Below are 22,007 nucleotides of genomic sequence, written 5' to 3'. Positions count from 1 at the left end.
AACACAAGGACAAATTACCAAGAGACACAGTCGTCAATCCAAAGGTCTATTTGCCATTAAAACTACACACAGGAGCTTGATTATTCTCATATCTCAGTTGGTTGTTAAGAAACAGTTTACTTAGACGGAGGAGGAACCAAAATCGCAAGACCTAAAAGCAACACACAGAAGTTCTCCTGCCACATGGCTCCTTTTCCCTGGAGTCTACGTTCTAGAGCATTTATTTGTTCCTGTCAGTATTGTGACCTCCCATTCTCTGCCATTCCAGAATTTTCACATCATCCTGGACCCTGACACTGGTCTTGACAAAACCTCTTACTGGTCTTCAATCCAGCACAATCGTATAGAGTGAAATACAGTCTTTGGCCAATGTTAATCACCCCCTCCAAAGTCACTGTTCCGGGCATTCAGTAACTTTACTTTTGCTAACTCCCAGACCACTCTGAAAATTAAATGTTTCTGACTGGACGCAGTGAATTCCAAAGCTTATGATTCCATCACTCAAACAACAGCGTTTACTGTGAATAATTATGAATAAACTGTGCTTATGAATGATTCTACTTGGAGTTAACACCACAATTCTTAATTTTCAGTATCTCAGACTTTAGTTTCCAAGCACAGCAGTGTTTAGAAATCTTATGGCTCATCTATTTTCACCGGCATCTGGTTTTACCCTACGTGTTTTCCATGTAACATCTGCACGCTTCCTAGGGCCCTGGCTGGGCTGGGTGACACATCAGTCAGAGGAGGACTCTGGAGTTGCACAGCTTCCAGGGTGCACACGGGTCACTACAGGCACTTAATTTTAAAAAAAAATTAATTTGCTTCCTGCTGCTGACTCAAGACAGGAGCTGGTTTTGAGGCCAGAGAGCGGGAACATGGAAATTCACAGGGAGCCTCAGTACTCTTCCCGGCTCGAAGCAAAAGCAGCAGCCCACGAGAGAGACAAGGCCAATCAAGTGGGTCAGAACCACCGCGCCCCCAGCAGAAACAGGTCACAGATCTCCCCGGCAGGCACAGCCTGTCCCGGCCACTTTCCTCACTCCACCAAACTCCTCGCGGCACGAGCCGAGTCACTCTTTTCAGCCTCCCCCGGGGCCGAGGAGTTTCGCAGAAGGGAGCCTGCCAGTCTCAGGACGAACCCGCCAGCCGCTGCTCCTTCTCCCTTCCAGCCTCGCTCCTACCTGCGGCCACTGCCACCTCCCAGACCCCACGCAACGACCCCCTGCTCCCCCTACGCCCCTCACACCCCAAGCAGTCTCCTCAGAGCCCAGGTGACCCGCCCCCCAGACCCCGACTCCACCCGCAGCCCAGGAGGCCGACGCGCCTACCTGACCTCTGACCCCTGACCCCGACCCAGGTCCCCGTCACACCCACCTGCCAGGGACCTTGCTGTTGCTGCGCTTCCAGAACTGCTTCCTGGCCCCGTCGCTGGCCATGGCCCCTCCTCATCCCTCAGGTCCGCGGCCCTGACACTCCGAGTGCTGCCAGTCAGCCCCGGCGGCCCGTTCCTGCACCCCGGGTGGCCCCTCAGCGGTCCCGGGATTCCCGAGCGTAGAGCCGAGACGTTCTTCCGCCTCCCTCCGGAAGTTGTGCCTCCGCGCGCCCGGAAGTCCCGCCTCCGTCCATGGCGCGCGTGACGCACGGCGCGGGCACCTGACGTCACTGAAGGGCGCTTTCGGGGCGTTTCCGCGGAGAGGGTACCGCGGCTGTGGTCTCGTCCGGCTGACTTGCTCGGCCCGGACTCTTGCCCAGGTGTCTCTTACTGGGCGAAGCAGAACAGTGGCCCTGTCCAAGGGCAGGGCGACGCGGAAACCGAAAGCTCCCGCTGCGGGTGGTGGTCGAGGCCGTGTCGCCCGCACTTGGGAGGGACCGGTAAGTACCAAGTGGCCGACTTACAGAGCCGCGGGGTGACAGCCTAACGAAGTGGCCGGGGCAGGGAGGGTGGGGCTAGGCCCGGCTGCGGCTGAGGAAGCGCTGCGCCTGGAGCGAGAGAAATTCCGCTGCCTGGGCCCTGGCTATCGCCGCTTGAAACGTGAAGGTAAAATACACCCAGGATTTCAAAGATTTAGTACAAAAGAAGGAATGAAAATGTTAATCTTTATGGTGGTTACATATTGAAGTGACAATATATTGTGTATGTTGTATTCAGTCAAATGTATTGCTTAAAGTTATTTTCATATTCTTTCTTTTTTTTGAATGTGACTACCAGAAAATTTGAAATTACGTACGTGGTTTGCATTGTATTTCTATCGGCCGTAGACCAAAACTGAGGGTCGGGGACTGGCATTTCAGACTGGAGCTGCAGCATGGCTTTTGGGGGCTCCTGGACACACCTCTGCTGGTTCTTGACTGTATTCTCTGATTACAGATTTTCCATGCCCTCAGCGCTGGGGACCTTGGGGATTCTCTCCAGCTCGGTCCCACTTATCACAAGGATCAGTGAGTGCAGTGACAGCAGGACTAAGAGGATAGAGTTTACAAAGGAACAAATGACAGCAGTTCGTGACTGACTGGATGTAACTGTAACATTTTAGATTTGGTTGCTCCTCATTACTGACCTCATGCTTTCTCATCTACTGTCTCTTAGGGGAAGGAGTAAGAGGGAGACCAAGACTGACTTGACGGCTTCAAGACTGTCTCAGCAAAGGATAACTCCCACCGCTGACAGAAACATCAAAGCAAGCAGTGAGCCTGTTTGGAACCAAGTTTAGGATTGGTTTATGATACGTTGGGTTTGAAGTCAGATGTGAGGCATCAGCCAGGCACTAGGTTAGAGGACATATTAGTCCCCAGATGAGGAGACAGGGTCAGACAGGGGAGGACAGGCCTGAGTGAAATCCCAGAACCAGTGGTCAGGCATAGGTCAGCAGTATGAGCAACATAATCAAAAAACAGTCAAGATAGAATCTCCAGAAAACGCCAGGGGCATGGTAGGGGTGGACGTGAAGGACTCTCTGGTGGAAGGCCGGGCGTGACACCCGGGGTGCGGCAGAGGGAGGCTAGGAGTGGGACTGCGCGGGAACCAGACGACAGATGTGGGAACACAGGGAAAAATGTGCAGAGCCTTCATTCATCTGTGCGACAAAGAACGATTGAGCAGGGGGAAGGTATAGCTCAGTGGTAGTGCACATGCCTAGCATGCACAGGGTCCTGGGTTCAATCCCCAGTACCTCCATTAAAAAAAAAAAAAAAAGGCTTACCTTCTCTAAGATTTAGGTGAATATAAAATTACAACCAAGGACGTACCATTTCACACTTAACAGGCTGGCATAGTATCTCACAATCTTGTCAGTGCCAAGTTGACGAGGATGTGGATTCATGAGCAGTGCAGAGTGCTGGTTCACTGCTGATGGGGCATAAATTCATTCAGTAACTTTGGGAGGCCGTAAGCAATTTCTAGTAGTCGCAGGTACGTACATTCTACAGCCCAGCGATCCCACTCCTTTGTGTACCCTCTAGCGACTTGCCTGTGCACAGAGACAGGAACGTTCGTTAGAAACGTGGCTCCTGGGGAAGGCTGATCGATCACACTTAGTGTTCCCGAGAACGCTTTATGGTAGTAAACATGAATAAGTTGCACATGTCAACAAATGGATTTCACAAGCAATTTTGAGTGAAAAAAAGTTGACTATGAATGCACATGGTATGATACCACGTAATTCCCTTTTTTTAAGTAAAAATACGGAAAGCTAAATTAAGGAATGTGGTTGCCTCTGTGTGCTGCTGAGAACGTTGAGGAATTCAGAGAAGATTCAGTTGTATTATGCTTCATTTCTTGAGGCAGATGGAGTGCATTCAGGTGTTTGTTTTATTCTTTATGGCGTTCTGCATGTGTAAATTGTTTTGTGATACGTTAAAATATAATTATGGAGCTCCTACCCTGTCATGCACTGAGCTGCTGTAACTTTTCTAGTTGGAAAAGGCAACTGTAAATGATGCGACAGTGAATGAATAGCCCTCACTGAGGCTCGGGGAGGCAGGTCGACTGATACGACTTGGGGCTGCTGTTTCAGGTGGAGGAGCTGCGACAGGACAATGCAAGGAGCCGTTCCAGGTAGAGGAAGCATCATCGCTGAAGCAAGGAGACAAGAGAGGACTGGACGCTGCGTAACAGGTGGTGATCTAGGGTGGCTCCATCTGTGATGCAAGTTGGGTCCCTGGGAAACAGGTGGTGAGATGGATATTTGCATGAAGGTGGCTCAGTGGGGAGAAGCTGAGCTGAGGGGCTGCCATGGAGCATCAGGCCAACCCAGGAGGGCCCCGGAGGTGTCTTGAATTGAGATGAGCAGGTAGAGCGTCTGTACGGCTGCACAGACCAGTCATCGAATGTGGGCTGCCCCTGGGAAGAGGAGGAAGTGCCCTTCTGCTGAGCGCAGTTCCTAAGGAGGGACTTACTGCTGAACCAGCAGCAGCCGATACTCCCCGCCCTGAGGGAAATGAGAGCCTCGGTCTTCCAGGGGGAGTCTGGGCAGCAGAGGGCAGCGTCTGCCGCTGCCCGCCCTGTGCACCACTCAGGTCCACTGGCTCCACGTAAGTTGGCCATCTAGCAACATCTCCAGGACTCCGGTTAGTCCCTTTACTGGGGAGACTTTCAAGAGGATCCTGGAGCCACGACAGTGACCCGTGCTGTCCCTCCACCATTACCTGTTGTAGACTCCCTCCCCCACCCCCACCCCAGTAGCACCTCTGCTGGTCTAGGTTTCTTAACCTATTGGATGACCCAGTCTCTCATCCGAGAGGCCTCACAGCCACTGGTCTCGTCAGAGAGGCCTCACGCCCTTCTCAGGTCATGGCCGCTGGACTTGCCCATATTCCATCAAACCCAGTGGTTCGTGTAGATGCCAGAAGCGTTCTCTGCCCCCACCGTGCGGTAGCATCCTTGCCTCCTCCAGTGTCAGAAGACCCCTTTCCTTGCCTGCTGCCTCCTCTTGGCACAAGGAGCCCAAAGCGAGTAGGCAGCAGCCGTAACTTTTAAGCTCAGTGAGACTTCCCGCGTCTTTTTCTGGAAGTGCTCCCGTGCTGGGATTGGGAACCTCCAGGAGAGGCCAGAACGGGGAGGACAGGAAAGACGGATGCCCCTGAGAGTGATGAGAGTCAGGGCCTCCTGCTCCCCCCGGCTCCCACAGCCCTGTCCTCACTGAGAGGATCACAGCACTGTGCAGGCTGGACGCTGTGTCCTGAAGGCCGTGCTCCGTCCTTGCAGGTCGCGGGCTCCGAGCGGAAAGCCTGTTTCCTTGCTCTGTCAGGCCACAGCCTCAGGGTGGGGCAGGATATGTTGTAGGACCAGTGGGTCCAGTGGCCATGGGCACAGCACCACCACCTCCTTGGCTGTAGAGTGGGTTCCCTGAGCCGGTGCCAGGCCTTGCAGGGCCTCCTGTAGGTGGATCAGACACTCAGACCCACACACAGAATACGTGTGCTCAAATCAAACACAAACAGAGGCCAAACTGGAAAATTCCCTGAGCAGACAAAACCAGTTTAGTCATACAAGCAAAGCTTAATTCAGCTTATTTTCCAAGACAAGTGACGCTAACGTGACCTGGGTCACTTCTTGCTTATTTGTCTGAAAATCATAAGCGAAACTTAAGTTGTTCCCCAAAGTTGATATGAGGTGACCACTGACCAGTTCTCTTTTATTTAAGGAAATTGTAGCCTGTCACTGTGGAGCGCACTCACTCACTGCCTTCAGACCATGTGGGCGGCTTCGTAACGTCCCTCTGAGCCTCGCTCCACATCTTGGTTTGGGTGAGCCTGGTTTGCAAACTATCCTTCTGGTGAGTGCTCGATAAACTTACTACTTCCTACTTCAGTGATTTCGTTGGTTTTACTTGTTTTTTTCCCTGAGCTTTTGACGTGTCAGTGAATCGCTGGCGCCTGTCACTTCCACTCACATCCCTCATGACCACCCCAGTCAAGAGATGCTGGGAAGCGGAGGTTTTGACTGGGTGTCCACCCTTCCACCTAAAACTCCCAGGCTTTGTTGTTGGAGAGTGGTTGGGTAGGATCCTGGTGGCCAGAGAGGATGCCCAGGGCAAGGGGGGCCCTGAGTGCCACCTGAAATTCAGAATGCAGAGCTTCCCTGCCCAGCTCCCAATCCCCCTCTCCCCGCCCACCCGACACCGCGCCGCACACGGACCTCATCCTAAGGCAGTGTCTCCTGTCCCAAACTCTCCGGGGGTCCCCCATCAGCCGTGGCTCCTGAGCTTGCTGCCAAAGATCTGTGTGTGTGAGCCCACTCGCCTTCTACCCCTCCACTCAGTAGCTGAACTTTCTGGCCAAACCAACTGTCATTGTGGGAAAAGCGCGCACTGCTTGTCTGTAGAGGAGACAGGAGTCTGAGTGAAAACAAGAGCACTGACAGGAGGAGGAAGGAGGCACATGCGCCCCGCCCCCGTGCACTGCGTCTTCCCCTCCTTGACTCAGCTCCTTCAGCCTCTCCCTGCCCTTCACCGGCACAGACGGCCACGCCTGCGTGGAGGGCCCGCCCCCGTGGCCTGCGCCCCCACGTGAAGGGGGGGGAGTAATAGTTGCCTTCCTTTCCCACATTTCCCAGTGCTGCTGTGGCAAGTTGCCCCGGACTAAGTGCCCGTAAACAGCACAAGCTACTCTCAGCCCCGGAGTTCAGAAGTGCAAAGTGTGGGCAGGGCTGCCTTCTTCTGGGGGCTCCAAGGGAGACTGCTTTCTCCCTTGTGGCCCCGTCCTCCATCCTGAGAGCGGGCCCCTCCAACCTCTGCCTCCGTCGTCACGCCATCTTCTCTCACCAACGGCTCCCAGGCACTCTCACAAGGACGTGCCCAGGGAGCCCGGGCTGATCTCCCCATCAGGGCCCTTAACCGAATCACACCTGCAAGCACCCTTTTGCCATATACAGTAATGCTCACAGTTTCCAGGGAGCAATGTGCAGATCTTGGGGGGTCGTTATTCAGCCGACCACAATAATTCATGACCTATAGCAAGGGTCCCCACCTTCCCACCATGAGAGACAGGGCCTCTCCCTCCCGCCCCCTCCCCTAACTCAGTTCAGCTGCTTTCAGAGTTGAGGGTCTGCACCTAGCGACATCCCAGTCCTAGTACAACTAAATTCTCCACAAGTTGGGATGTTGGAAGTTGCAGAAAAGACAAAATCCAGTCCAGATCAGCTCACACTCTAAAGGGAGTGTCTTGGCTTGCGTACTTGGCCATGTCCTGAGGGGACTGTGTGTTTGGAGAAGGCGCATGACCATTGAGGTCACCAGGTGCCTCTGCCGGCCCGCTTGGGTCACGTGCCTCCCCTGAACCAGTCACTGTGGCCTGGCGATACCACACCGGCGTGGTCAGTGAGTGTGCCTCTGTGTAGCTGCCATGGGAGTGGACCCTTCCCAGTTTGGTGGCCGCTCCCCAACCCGGGAGGGCTGGCACGGACACTGGGGAGGACCTCAGTATCTCCTGCACCGGCACCAGCCCCTGAGGCAGGGGCCATGGTGACAAAGCGATTGATTTGACCCCTAAAAATGCCACCTTGTTTGTGAATGTTTTTGTAATTGGACAGAATATATGCCGCGTATGGCGTACAGTGTACGCCAGTGCCAACATGTGGAAATCTGAGAAATGAGGAAGTAGAAGGCCCCAGGAGGAAGCAGTCTGATTTTTTTTTGATGAAGTATATATTTTAAATGTTTGAGTAAATACATCAAAGGGCACAAAGAGGAAATACAAGTGGCAGATGGTCAAATGAAAATGGGACTTTTTAATTTAAAAAAATTTAAAAAAATAAATGAAAAAGTAAATGAAATACCACTTGCCAGTGGGCCGGCGAAGATGGAAAAGGGTGATGCTGGTAACGGTGTAGGAGCGGGTCACAGCGGCGGCGGGGTGTCAGCGGCATCCCGCTGCTGAGGATGAGCCCAGAGCCCTGGGCGCACGCGCACACCTGGACACTGCGGCCGCCCTCCTGGGAGCTCGTCCTGAGGAGGTGGTTGGGCAGATGGCTGAAGGTACGTGCTCTCTGTCAACTACTGAAAACAGTCGAAAGTTGGAAACAATCTAAGCGTCCCACTACAGACGAGATGGGTTAAATGAATTGCGCGGCCACCACTGTGCCACAGCGCAGCCATTAAAAATGATGATTTCCACCTCTGTTTTTTTAACAGGGTTGCTCACAGTTTATTGTTAAGTGGACAAGGCAGGTTACACTCTTGTTGGAAAAAGTTTAACATGTACAGACAAAAGAAAATTCTAGAATGTCACTGGTTCAGTTAAGATGTCTCTAGACGAAGAAAACATAATCTAGCTGATTTAAACGCTAAAGGGGATTTACTGGTTCGGCAACTAGAAAGTCCAGGTGCGAGAAGGGCTTCTGACACAATCCAATCCGGGCTGCAGGTCCGTTTCTCAGCGGTGGTCTGGATTCTGCCCCTCTTTGTGGGCAGACTTGGTCTTCAGACTGGCTTCCCTCGTAGTCACAGCATGGCTGCCAGCAACCACCAGGACTACGGGCTTCCTTAGTCACAGCCAGGGGAGTGAGAGTTCTGCCTCCCAGAGCTTCACTCCAGTGAGGCCACCCCTGAACCAGCCACAGTAGCCAGGAGGGTGCCCCGCACTGCTCAGTTTAGACTTCAGATACTTGCTGTCCCTGAGGCAATTGCTTTGTAAAGGATCATAGCCTTACTCTGGCTGAGGCCAGTTGGGGCCCATCCCTGGAGCAAAGCAGGGGGTCAGCCCCTCCCAGACCCCATCGCCACTACAAAATGGGGTGTGAATTGGATGGATGACCACATGACAGCCACCACAGGAAGGCGTCAAAGTGCTTACAGTGGTCCCCGGGGGGGGCAGAGGGACAACAGGAAGTCACTGGCTTGGGCAGGGCTGGGCAGGATAAGGGCTGGACCTGGGGTGGAGGAGGGGCGCCCCAGGGGACAGCCCCAGGGCCAGCCTCTGTGTAGGAATCCTCAGTCCCTTCCCAGAGCCAGCTGAGTTCTTCCCAGCTGTGCTTCCTCCTTCACACGTGGCCCCCTGGTCTCCTGGCCCCCAGCCCACCTCAACCTTCACGACTCCAGATCCTTCCCAGACACCAGGAAGCAAGAAGGCTCTGCTCGGAGGCTAATTCCCTTGATGCAGCATTTTCCAGCCATCTCTAGGTGGCGCAGAGTGAAGCAAGATTTGGGCCACGGGCAGCCAGGAATCAGCCACAGGCAGCAGAATTATCAAGCACGGGAGGCTGCTTGGAATGGTGCCTGGTCAGGAGGAATGCATCCGGGTTTGAAGTGAGATGCCTGGACAGAGTTCTAGGAGCCTCGTGGGAGCCAGGCCCTGGGTGCCCTTCCCAAACCCTCCAGGGCTTCCCAGGTCCAGCAGCCTGCTGTGCGCCCCTGGCAGAGGGGAGCCCCAGCCTTGAACATCAGGCAGTGTGTAGACAGTGGTGGCCAGCAGGACAGACGTCCAGGCCAGCAAAGGCGAGCAGAGAGGGGTCTCTGGCAGGGGTCCACGATGCCAGGCGCCCTCCCAACTGATGGGCCTGGCAGCACCAGCTGGGCCCCCCGAAGTCACCTGTGGTGCCTCCTCTGTGCCCCTCTTGGCTAGAATCTGTGAGTCCCTGCGGCAGGCTGTGTCTGCATGCCCGCTCCCACTCCTGCCCCATCACTCTGGCTGTGGGGGTCTCAGGGGCTCCCCCAACTAGGACCCCTGTCCCAGAGGGGCTGCGTCAGGCCTGGGACCCCCTCATCCCTCCCTGGCCCTTCACCCCGGCCCTTCACCCCAGCCCTGCTGCCGGGTCCGTCTTGGCCACGGGATCTGCTCAGAGGGAGAGCTCTTGCTCTGCAGCTGGGCCACGTGGCTTATAAATGTCAGTGTCGAGTCCAGGAGAAGGGGCACTGCTTGGGCAGGCCCTGTGCAGGACATGGGAGGGAGGGAAGGAAGGGGGAAGATGCCTGAGCAAGCCCCAGCGCCTTCTGGCCTCACGTTCCCCATCTGTAAAACAGTGTCATAAAGTACCTCACGGGGTTCTCCTTCAGCTCAAAGGAGAGGGGAGGGAGAGGGCAGGGGCAGAGAGGAAGGAAGTAGGGAGACTGAAGCCCCAGGTGAGCTGCTGAAGGGCTGCCTGGTGGGTCACTCCTGGGAGCTGTTAAAGCCCGGCTGTGGCCCCACGTCCCAGCACTGCCACTCTGGGGCTCCCAGCCAAGGCCGGGCACTGAGCACCTGTCGAGCCTGGCCGAGTGTGGGCCCTGCCTGCTTCCCTGTTTCCTCATTTCCTCGGTCACTCCTGTTAGCCGCTGACCCCAGACGCTCCTCCACGGCTGCCCGCCTCGGCCACACCCAGCGTCCACCAGGCCAGGCGTCCTGCCCAGGGCCCGGCGGGGCTGTGGGAGCCGAGACGGGCCTGAGTCATCGCACTCACAGGCCACCCAGGGCGGCACGGAGGAGGAACCGATGGATTCGGAATTGGGAAGAGAGACTGGGTGTGTTTCCCCTGCCGTAGGACTGTCTGAGCTCCTTCACAGTAACCACCCACAGAGGCAGTGCCCGCCACCTGGAGTCCTGCCCCCGAGGCCCCCGCACCCTGCCGCACTGGACGCCCGGGACCCACATCCCACGAAAGCTCCCCAGCGCCCCTCTCCCTTTCTCTCCTGTGCACCCCTGAGTCACAGGCACCACACCATGTGCAGCCAGAGAGCTGGCGGGGGGTCAGGTGGCCCCAGCTGCATGTGATCCAGATGCATCCCAGCCCCTCCCCCAGCCTCACCTTCCCCGCTGTGAAGTGGGGGTGATGACCACAGCGTTCTTCTAAAGCTCAGAGGGGACAGTACGTGGGAAATTGCCTTGATGAGATGCCGGCGTCACACCAGGGATTTTGATCGGTTTGGGGGTGAAGGCAGGCCTGCCGCGGGATGGGACCTCCAGCACTCGGGAGTCCTCTGTGAATAGCTGAGAAATCAGTTTACGTGACCCTGAAGCCCATCCCACTTCACCACAGCACACTGACTTTCCTCTCAGGCTCCGACCAGGCCTGCAAGCTCCCGGGGAATTCCTGCCCCCGCTGTGTGGGTGGGGAGCCCGGGGTGGGGAATCAGCTGGCCCTGACTTGCAGGCTGTTTGCCCCCATGGGGGAGGTGGCAGCATCCTTTAAATGTCTTCCTGTGGATCTGAATTCACGCTGTGACTCATGGTCATGCCAGCTTCCACCTGTTTCTTTCTTGAAAGAGGAATAGAGTGAGGAAAGGGTGAATTTTTTTCCTGCAGGAGTTTAAGCAGGAGACAGAGCAAGCTCTGTGCACCTGGAACTCAGGCCTTTCCTACCCACTGCTTCCCGAGAGGTCGGAGCACAGAGTGTGGGAGGCCCTGGGCCGAGTGCCAAGGGCCAGGAAGTGCCCAGGAGACTCAGAGTGTCAGAACCCCCGGGGGCTCCTTACAGTCCTCACTTCTGCTCCCCCACTTTGTGGTTGGGCAAGTCGAGGCCCCAAAACTCGCAGTAAATCTAAGGCTGAGACAGACTCAGTCCCAGCACCCCTGACTCCCCAGCTGGCGTTGTCTCTGCTGCCCCTCCACTCTTAACAGGACGCAGCCCCTAGAGGGGAGGACAGAGGATGGGGCGGGGCGGGGCTGGAAAGGTGATGAGAATGGCCCAAGGTCACCTGGCCAGCCAGCCGAGCAGTCTGGACCAGAGGAAGTCCCTCAGCACGTAGCCAGGGGTCTCTGCCCAGGCCAGCTGCTGTGGGTCCAAGAGGCCAGAGTCGGAGTGGACAGAGAGGCAGAGACCAGCTCCCGGCAGCAGCAGCCTGTACCAGGCCCTGCCCAGCCGTCTACGCGTCAGCTGGCCTCTAGGGCAGGGCAGTGAGCAGGTGGCCCCCAGGCCAGGTGTAGAGCGGGTTCAGGGCCCAGGTGGGGCAGAGGGAGGCAGGACCCCACCTCATCTCACTGAGCAGTGCGAGGACACCCTGTGCCCAGATGGCATGGGGAGCGTGTGGGAAGCGCAGAATCTCACCTCCACCCCACAGAATCAGGATCCCTGGGGTCTGCGCCTCCCCTGGCCCCAAAGGCTCTCACCCTTGGCCTGCAGACAAGCAGGAGGCAAAGCTGAGTGTGTTCCCATCCTCACGGCCCTCCCACCAGTGGAGGAACGTCGCGTGTGGAATTTTCCACAACCCTGCACCGCCTGTCCTGGGGGAGGCTGTGGGGGATTTGCCACCCTCAGCTCACGAGCAGCTGCTAATTGGTGCTGCGTGTTCTATTTCTGCTCCGGGCCTAAATGAGGTCACCCAACCGGTGCCGCCTGAGGTGTGTCCAGCTGGAGAGCTGGTGGCCCAGGGGCCCCGCCGCCCGGCTGCACGCTTGGGGAAGGCTGGGGAAGCTGGGTCGGGACAGCCAGGGGTGGCCGCCCACCCGAAATGGGAAGATTTGCCAGGACGTGGGGCTTCAAGTGCCGAGACCAGGACATCCCAGGCAGGCCAGGAGGGGTGGACGCTGCTGGTGTGCCCACTGTGGAGCGAGTCCCCGGCTGAGTTGGTCAGTGGCTGCCCTGCAGGGAGAAAGACTAGGACCCTTCCGGCGGTCACAGAAGCCGGCTCCCCACTGCCTCAGAGCACCCCGCCCGGGCGGCAGCGCAGCGGCAGACCCAGGGCGGGCGCTCGGCTCAGGCTGCGGGGCCGCCAGGACCACCCAAGTGTCATGGCAGCAGGAATACCCAGAGGTCGCTCCTGAGCATTTCTCCCAGAGCTGCCTTGGGCTCCTTCCCCAAAGCCAGTCTCCAAAAGACACGGCCAGAACCCCCGGGTGATCACCGATCACCTGCTGTGTCCCCAGCACCAGGCCCGAGACTCCGAACCTCCTCTTCCCGTCGGAACTGACACTGGGAGCCCTTACGATGTGCCACGTGCGCTGTGTCTGTGATACTATCTGACCCTCACGGCATCCCAGGAGGTCACCTTTAGTATCTGCATTTACAGACGAAGAAACCAAAGCACTGACAGTACGTGATGTGTCCAAGGCGGTGGTTCTCAGTGGGGTGACATTTGGCAATGTCTAGATATTTGTGGTTGTCATAGCCCACCCAGGGGCCCCTCCTGACCTCTGGCGGGCAGAAGGCACTGCTGGATGTCCTCCAGTGCCCGGGGCAACTCTGCCCCAGGGAGTGGTCCTCCCCAAATGTCCTTAGTGCTAAGGTGCAGAAACCCTGGTCCAAGGTCTGCAGCTCCTCCCGGGCTGAGTGCAGGCTTGAGCCCTGAGCTCTCAGCCACGTTGCTCTGTAATCACCAGCCGGGTTGCACTTGTGTGGCAGCTGAGGCTCGGGCGGCTGAGGGCAAAGGCTCAGAGCTGGCACCGCCCCTGTGGGCGCCCTCAGCCCTGCCTCCCCCCAACCCCAGCTGGGCCGTGTCGGTTTCGCTCACGGCCCCTCCTCCGCCACCCTGCCCTTAGCTGTGGTGGGCTACCAGGAGAGTCGTCGCCCAGCAAGGGTTCTCCCGAGCGAAAGAGGCACCTGCTGCATTGAGGCAGTACGGTGAGTATGATCTAGGATTGCCCCCGATCACAAGGACGTGGGGCCCCTGCTCCCGGCCCCTCTCTCTCTCCCTGAGCAGATTCACTCCCATCTGTTCACCAAGGAGTCTGGACATGACGTGGCCTCCAGCCCAGACCCACGGCACAACTGCATGCGACATCCCACGGACATCACCAGGTCCAAACTGCTCCTCGCATGTGCTCCCACCCATGTGACAGGCACCCATCCACCCAGACACAGGGTGGCGTCAACCCGGATTCTCTGGTCTCCATCCCGCCCACATCCTGTCAATCACTGTGCTGGTCATTTCTGCCTTTTACCGCCCTGGCCTGAATTCATCTGTCTGCACCTCTGGTGCCACAGCCACTCTGGGGACACCCTGCTGTCCTGCTGGGCGGCTGCTGTAGGAGTCATTGTGGTCAAATACGCATAATACAAAGTTTGCCATTTTAACCAGTGAAAAGTGTACAATTCAGTGGCATTTAGGACATTCACGATGCTGGGCAACTAGTCCCAGAGTATTTCAGTCACCCCCGAAGGAAAGCTTGTACCCATCAGCAGTACCTCCCCCCTCCCCTCCCCCCAGCCCCTGTCAACTGCTAATCTACTTTCTGTTCCTACAGATTTGCCCTTTCTGGACATTTCGTACCAGTGGCTCGCACAGTAGGTGGTCCTTGGTGCCTGGCTCCTTTCACTTAGCATCATGTTTTCAAAGTCCATCCATGTTGTGTTGGTGCTTCGTTCCTTTTTACGGCTGAACAATGTTCCATGGTGTGGATGTGCCACACTGTGTTTGTCACTTATCTGTGGACATGCGTTTGGGTCATTTGCACCTTTTGGCTATTGTGATTAGTGCTGCTGTGAACATGAGCGTACAAGTATCTGCTTGAGTCCCTGCTTTCACATAACTGCCAGATCATGCGGAAACTCTAACTTGCTGAGAAACTGCCAAACTGTCTTCAACGGTGGCTGCCCCATTTTACACTCTCACCAGCAACGTACAGGGCTCTGGTTTCTCCACACCCACGTCAACACTTGTTATTTTCCATTTTTTAATTTTTATTTATTTTTATTATTTTTTGGTGGGGGAGGTAATTAGGTTTTTATTTATTTTAATGGAGATCCTGGGGATTGAACCCAGGACCTCGTGCATGTTAAGCATGCACTGTACTGCTGAGCTACACCCCCCAGTTTTGATTTTTTTCAATTTTTAATTATAGCACCTAGCAGGTGTAACATGGTGTTTCACTGTGAGTTTGATTTACGTTTCCCTGAGGACTGATGATATTGAACATCTTTTCACCTGCTCATTGGCCATTTGTAAATCTTTTCTGAAGAAATATCAGTGTGGATTTGATGGTCACCTTGCCCGTGATTCCTTATGTGGTGGTGGTTGTTTCAGATCTCAGTCCTGCCATGATCACTGTGCTCTTGGGAAAGCCTTTCTACAGAGCCCAGCGTCAGACCCTGGAGCTGGAGCTTTCTGGGAACCTGACTCCACACAGCCCCCACACCTGTGCTGCTGCTCCCTCCGGCCCAGTGGCAGACATCACCAATCAACTGTGGCCCCTGCACGCCCGGACATTTATTCACTGGGCCCAGCAGCTGGGCAATTGGATGGGTATCTGCCCTGGGGAGCTCATTACGAGGAGAAGAAGAAGAGATGAGTGGACCTAGGTTTTCAGGAGCTCAGGCAGAAGTCTACACTGGGGACAGGGCACCCCGGGGGGGTTCTGTTGTACCCAAGGGGGCACAGAGGCAGTGGTTGGGGTTTGGGGGGCTGGTAAATAGTACCCTGCGCACATTCTGAACCAAGTGAGACGAGACACAAAGACAAACAGATCAAATTGTCAGCTTTATTACTGATAAAGCCAGGCTGACCCACAATGAGATATCCTGCACACCCAGTAGAACGGCTATAACTGAAAACACAGGTGATGACAGATGTTGACAAAGATGTGCAGAAATGGGAATCCTCAAGCCCTGCTGGCGAGGACAAGATGGGACAGCCGCTGTGGAAAACAATCCAGTGGCTCCTCAGTTAAGCACAGAGTTACCACGTGACCCACCAGTTCCACGTCTAAGGGCACATCCTAGAGAACTGAGAACACATTCCCGTAAAAACTTGTCCACAAACGTTCATAGCGCCACAATTCATGCCATGAAAGAGTGGAAACAAGCAAAGGCCCATCAACTGATGAATACATGAAGCGTGGTCTGTCCATTCTCGTCATATAAAGAGAATGGAGACCCAGCGCCTGCTACAACACAATGACTTGTGACAACATTACGCAAGATGAAAGAAGCCCGTCACAAAAGGCCGCATGTTATGTGATTCCACTTACATGAAAGGTTCAGGACAGGCAAATTCATAGAGACAGGAAGTAGATTAGTAGCCGGGCAAGGCTGAGGCGAGGGAAGGCAAGGAAGTTAACTGTTAAGGGGTATGAGGTGTGGACAAAGAGTGTCACTTGCCGTCTCAGTGCACAAAGGATGCTGCGGCCATCAAGCCCTCAGCCACTGCAGCCACCCCGGCTGTGCACCCCGAGGGGATTCAGGACAGAGGAAAACAGGACACTGGCCCTAGAGAGTTAAGACACACATCAAAGGAATGATTCCATTAAGCCCAGATGCCGGCACCTTCCCGTATGTAGAGAAGTGCTAAGTTCATTAACTTGAGATGTCTGGTTTTCTCTAACTGGCAGTAATCTTTTGATGTTTGACTACCTGATTGTTCGTTTTGACTTTGTTTTGTTTTTTGTTGGGGTTTTGTTTGTTTGTTTTGCCAAACTTCCTGTATCTCCTGGCTCCTCCCTTGCCTGTTTGGGACAGTCCCACAGAGCTCTGTGAGAGGCTGTCTCCCGGCCTTAAGTCCTCAGCAAGTCCGCTGAATAAAGCATAATTTTCAGCTTTTAGGTTGTGCATTTTTTCCAGTTGACAGATTTCTTTATGGGTGATGAAAATGTCCTAGAACCGATTATGATAAATATACTAATAAACAGTGAGCTGTATACTTTGAAGGAGTGAATTGTATGGTGTGTGAACTATATCTCAATGAAGCTACCACTGAGAAAGCAAAGCTTGGCCCTTGGCTGTGACCTACATATGTGGCCTGGCCCAGCCACCCTGGCCAGGACTTTCTCTGGTCCCCTGTGACCCCAGTTACTTAGCTTAACCCAGACTCTCCCCTGCAATCCTCCCCACCCCCCTGGAGCCATGGCTCCCATGTGCTTTCTGCCTGCTCCTACTTCTGGAGTGACCTTTGCACCCTGGATTTTGAGCCTGGGCCTCTGTGCCTGTCGCCAAGGCTCTGTGTGGCTCTGGCTCCCGTCTAAAACCATTTCCATATAGTACCTTCCTGCCCATTATATTCTCCTTGCCTCTCTAAAAAGTTTTCCTTCATAGTTTTGTCTCTGTGCTGTTTGGGGCATGTCGACTGAAAAAAAAAAGTACAACCCTCAAGCTGAGAGTTACGGTTTATTTGGCAGACTTCCTGAGCCCGGGAGGCGGCCTCCCAGGGAGCGCTGAGGGACTGCGCTGCAGAGGCGGGGAGGAGCCAGGATACACAGGAGCTCTTACAACAAAGACCAGGTAGTCAGAACATCAGAAGATTACTGTTAATTAAAGAAAACCTCTCTCAAACTTCTCAAGTTAAGGAATTTAGCCCTTTTCTTTGTACGGGAAGGTGCAAAAGTCTGGGCTCATTGAAAGCATTCCTTTGATCTGCACCTGAGCTCCCCAGGGCCAGCGTCCTGCTCACACGTCGGGGCGGTGGGAGCGGCTGATGACTGATGGCCACAGCTTCCTTGTGCACTGACGTGGCTGCAGTAGCTCACACTCACAGGCATGTGTACCTACTCACTGCTGCTCTGTCTTCCTCAGTCTCTATCACGGAATAATGACTTTTTAAATCTAGCTTAACTTCTGTGGTTTCAAGTTAGGTGTCACAAACGGGCTGGTCTCTGAATGCTTCTGGCCAGGCTTTGTTGTCCTGCCAAACATTTTATATTTTGGATTGGAATTAGTGGCCAATCTTAAAATCACAAGGTTTCACACCCACACACTCACAAAATGTGGGCTCCTGGCTTCTCTTGAAAGCCCCAACAATCTGACAACAAGGATCCGTTCCCTACGTGGAGCTGAGGGGCCCTGACTCCTGACAAGCAAGGGCTGTCTGGCCAGCCCAGCCCCCACCACGCCCTAACATCTGCCCCAGTCAGTGCTTCTACGTACAACCCCTGACTTAAACTCCACTTTGTTTCAAATCGAAACTGTTCCATTGACTTCCCTGTGCTTACATTTCATTCACTCATTCACTCATTCAGCAATCATTTATTGAATACCTACACTTGGCCAGGCTCTGTACTGGCACCAGGAACACAAAATTGAAAAAGACAAGGCCCCGGGCCTCCTGGGGCCTCCCGGTCTGTGTCACCTAGGCCTCTTCGCAGCCTCGCCGCCTGCCTTTCACTCCAGCAGCTGCAGCACCACAGGTGCAGGTCTAACAACCTTCCTGCCAGGCTCAGCCACACTGGGTGCCGCCTCTCTGCCCCAGGCTTCTCTCACACCAGGCACGTGACGTCCACAAGAGAAAAGGCCGGACCCTTGCAAGAGCAGAGCCAAGTGCAAGGACGCGCACACCCTGGGCTCGGGGGGAGCCTGAGGATGGACGTGGGGCGGGCTGACCCCGGGGCCCCACCGACAGGGCTGCTGGCCAGCGGGATGGAGCCCAGCCGCAGGAAGGGCTGGCCGGCGCCACTGCCCCCAGGCCCCTGCTCCTGCCCCCAGGATCGCTCCCCCAGATAAACCGCCCGCTGGGCAGCCGTGTTCTCTGTGCTGGTTTGCGCAGTGTGCCTGAGACGCAGCCCGGCAGAAAGGCGGCACGGGCAGACACGCAGGGGGCTGACATGTCGGCAGGAGCACTTGAGGTGTGACGCCAGCGGGCAGCAAACAGTGGGGCGGGCCCGGGAGACGTCGCCCAGCTGCTGTTCTTCCAGCAGGACTGCAGACCACAGAGCAGGCGGCCGGGGCCCCAGGGCAGGGGAGGGTGTCCATCTCCCCAGCTTCACCCTTTATACATCTTTTGTTTCCAGAGCAGCCTCTGCCAGCCATATACCTTTGAGATTCGTGTTTTAATCTACCCAAGACTCTTTGCGTAACCATGGCAGACCAGCCCATAATCTCACATACATGTGATCACTGGGGGTCCAGCACGAAGCCTTGCCTTGTGGAGCCCGCATCCCAGCGTGGAGGATGGGCCTCAAGTGAACAACAGAGAAACACCTATGGCCTCAGCAAGTGTTGACAGATGTTCAGGAAAAACAAAGAGGGGCAGGGGTGAGCTCAATCAAGGAGGCGGCAGGCGGGAGTCTCTCACTGGACATGTAAGTAGGCCGGAGGGAAGGAAGATGGGAGCCCTGCAACCAGCTGAGGGTCCAGGGTCCAGGGTCAGGATGTTGCCAAGCCAAACTTGGGTCTGCTAGCCCGCACCCAGTATAGCAGTGTACTGAGCCCGGGTTGTGGGGAAGGCACGCGCAGCGTTTGTTGCAAGTGCCAAGCAAGGAGCCCAGGCCGCTGGTGCTCAGTAGATCCAGACTCCCCGAAGGCTTCCGGGGAAAGGATTTTAGAGACAGGGAGGCCGGGATTGGGTTGGGGGGGAGGTGCGGGGTGTGTGACCAGCTTGTGGACACTGTTCTGATCGGTGGGTGGTGAGGTCATGGGGAGTCAACATCATCAAGCTTCTGGTTCCAATGGGTCTGGGGTCTCCGGGCTTGTGGGCAGCACAGTTAACTTCCTCCCCCTGGTGGGGGTTTCAGCCTCTGCAAAACAGCTCGAAGGACAGGGCTCAGAATATGACCTATAACCTCTGAAGAGGAGCTAAAGGTCCTTGACTTTGCTTTATGACTAAACTTTTTTCTTTTTTACTTGACCATTCTCCTTTCTTTTTGCATTTTCTTTTTTTAAGTGGAGGTGATTGAACCCAGGACCTCGTGCATGCTAAGCACTGGCTCTACCACTGAGCTACACCCAACCCCCTGCATCTTCTCACTTCTCTGATTAAATGTCCTCTTTGGAACGTGGGGAAGCCTAGGAGACTAAAGTTTTCTACAAACAAGAGGCAGGCGGAGGGCACGGTGGAGGTGGGGAGAGGGGGGGAGTCTGTTCCAGGAAGGCCCAGAGGGTCCTGCTCGGTTACTAGGACAGAGTCGCAGGCAAAGACCCTGAGGTGGGATCATGCTTGGAGGTTCAAGAAGCAAGAGACCAGTTGCCTAGAAAGCTGAGCCAGGAGCAGAGAGGAGGCCCAGGCCACGCCCAGAGGGCTCTGAGGGTGCAGGGGAAGAATCTGGAAGGAATCTGGATTTCCATTTGAAAAGGACCCCTCTGGCCACCGAGTGAAAGCTGGGAGCTCAGCGTGTTGGAGGAGTTCTGCAGGACGCCCTCCGCTCCCAGGTGTGTTTATATCCCCCCCCCCCCCCCCCCCCAGTTCTAGGTGCGCTTGTTAATCTCGCTCCTGAAGCCACAGCAGTTTCCTGTAAGGAGTTCTGGAGGTAAGATGCAAGACTTGTACATTTCCCTAAGGCTGGCCTGTCTGCCCAGCTCCCTTGTCACCTTCCCGCTGGCAACCCAGGCAAGCAAAGGACCCGCGTAGGGACCTAAACACAGCTCCTGCGGCCCTGGGACATTAGGGCATCTCAGAAAGGGTTTAACGGGTTCTTGTTTATCTTTTTGTTTGGTTGTTTGAGGAGTTTTTGGATGTTTTTAAAACAGAAACAATGTTAAAGTCACTCTCTGTTGCTGATGTGGGGGTCTGCCTCTGGAAACAGAAAGCCTGTGTGTTTTAGCTCAGATAATGCGGGGCTCAAATACCAGCTCCAGCAGCAGGCGGTCCCTGAGCCTCCACTCCCTCAGCTGTAAAGTGGAGCCCACTGGTCTTATCTCCAAGGGGTGCTGGGAGGGGTCTGACTGACACAGAGCAGGCTGTCACTTCAAGGTGGGCACTGCTACCACCGCAGCAAATTGTGAAACGCATTCTTCTATGAGGACTTTCATCATTGACCCTGGGCGCCTCCGGCCCTCTCAGCCTTCCAGCGCTCCCCTGGTTCCCCTTCCAGACCTCAACTCCACGCCCTCTCCCAGGGGGCCTTGTGGACCCTGTGGACCAGGGGGGATTCTCTGCTAGGTGCTCTCAGGGCCAAAGCTGGCCGTCCCTCCTGGTGCTAACCGCAGGCCCTCATGAAACATGCGTTCCTGTGATGATTCGATTATCCAGGCCCACAGGGAGCTACATGCAGGCACCTTGTCCAGCTCTGACCCCGCACATGTCAGGACCTGGCACACAGTAGGGCTCAGTGAGCATGGGTCAGAGGAATGGCGACTTCCTGGGCTTCTTCAGAGGTCGCTGCCCCTCTCTGGCCTCAGCTTCTCCATCTGTAAAGGGGGTGGGGCGAGCTGGTCCAGGTTCCCTGATCTGAGCCCCACGCCCCAAGTTCACAATTGGTGCCCTTCTCCCCTCTGGTCTTCAGGCCTGCTACACAAACGTGCGTGTGAGGTGCAGCTCCCAGCTCACCCTGTATTCTCTTTGGTGTCCCTCCGGCCTGTGTCCTCCGGCCAGCCAGCACCGCCCAGCAATCTTTTCACCCTGGTGTGTCTTGCTTCCACAGTAGCTGATCTCAGTAATTGCCTAAGATGGGCTTGTAATTTATATTGTTTCCATTGATTTTTCTTCTTCCTCCTTTGTTTTTTGTGTATGGGGTTTTTTTTGTTTTGGTTTGGTTTGGTTTGGTTTTATTTTTGGACTCAATAGTCGCTTCCTTGTTTCTTTCAAAACTTCTGGACTGAACCCAGATTGTGTTTGTTTATTCCTCATCTTTAAGATCGTTTTTCCTCCAGGTGGTGTTTGCGTTTTCCTGGGTCCGTCTGAAGCAGGCTTTCTCTTCCTCCTTGGGGTGCACAGGCTCCAAACGCTGCCCCGTGCCCAGCCTCCTGTCCCCAGAGCCACCTGTCTCCTGTCCCTGGTTAATGGAACTTAAGTGCTGCCCTCCCCCACCATGGCTGACTCAGATCACCTGTCTCCCAAGCCTTTGTAATTGCTTCTATTTTTTCTAAACCTTGAATATAAAAAGGCAAATACACATGCGTGCCGAGCGAGCTACCCAGCCCCCTCATCAGCCTGAAAATCCCAGTTGACGGCTCTCCTGTGTTATCATCGCCCCGGCTGTGTGCCCGGCAGCCCTGGGCACCAGGTCAGGCTCCCCACCCCCACATCCCACTCCACACAGCCAAAGGCCACTCAGCAGCATGTGGGGTCATAGATGTCACCATCTATGGCAGCCTCTGGGGTACTCCTCCCCCAAGCCCCCAAGGCTGGACACTGTGGTAGCCCCCACCCTGGAAGGAGTCAAGGCCAAGCTGCATCAAGCAGCAGTGGACTCCACTCCAGGCCTGAGGGAGGGGAGGCCTGCGTGCAGATGCCTCTCAGCCTTCCCCGCCCCTGCCTTGGGTGTCCCCTGCCTCTAAGGACCCCAGCAGCTACACA

General features: G+C 55.4%; 1 protein-coding gene and 2 long non-coding RNA genes across 14 annotated transcripts in view; 2 read left to right on the top strand and 1 right to left on the bottom strand.

Annotated features, from left to right (window-relative positions):
* The window catches only part of TBC1D22A (TBC1 domain family member 22A), a 242,286-nt gene extending 240,702 nt beyond the window's left edge, over positions 1-1,584 (bottom strand). For all 9 annotated transcript variants that reach the window (XR_004324394.1, XM_032492502.1, XM_032492503.1 and 6 more), the window contains exon 1: positions 1,378-1,584. Coding sequence is in view for 8 of the 9 variants with exons in the window: in XM_032492502.1 (XP_032348393.1) it covers positions 1,378-1,439 (62 nt within the window). In the remaining variant the exon portion in view is untranslated. The remainder of the gene's footprint in view (positions 1-1,377) is intronic.
* Positions 1,585-1,669: 85 nt separating this feature from the next.
* LOC106728662 lies at positions 1,670-16,491 on the top strand. 4 transcript variants are annotated; one of them, XR_004324395.1, is made up of 5 exons: positions 1,670-1,875; positions 4,017-4,117; positions 5,646-5,777; positions 12,778-12,943; positions 13,551-14,086. It is a non-coding gene; the product is annotated as an uncharacterized LOC106728662 (long non-coding RNA). The 4 variants fall into 4 exon arrangements; XR_004324396.1 differs by lacking the exons at positions 12,778-12,943; positions 13,551-14,086 and adding an exon at positions 14,095-16,491 and having other exon boundaries at positions 1,675-1,875; XR_004324397.1 differs by lacking the exon at positions 12,778-12,943 and having other exon boundaries at positions 1,675-1,875.
* Positions 16,492-18,593: 2,102 nt separating this feature from the next.
* On the top strand, positions 18,594-21,642 carry LOC116667554. The gene is made up of 3 exons (XR_004324398.1): positions 18,594-18,855; positions 19,437-21,113; positions 21,362-21,642. It is a non-coding gene; the product is annotated as an uncharacterized LOC116667554 (long non-coding RNA).
* The last annotated feature ends 365 nt before the right edge of the window (positions 21,643-22,007 follow it).

This window comes from Camelus ferus, chromosome 12 (genome assembly GCF_009834535.1).
Source record: "Camelus ferus isolate YT-003-E chromosome 12, BCGSAC_Cfer_1.0, whole genome shotgun sequence".
In the NCBI taxonomy this organism is placed as follows: domain Eukaryota; kingdom Metazoa; phylum Chordata; class Mammalia; order Artiodactyla; family Camelidae; genus Camelus; species Camelus ferus.
This window is presented reverse-complemented; position numbering and strand designations above follow the sequence as displayed.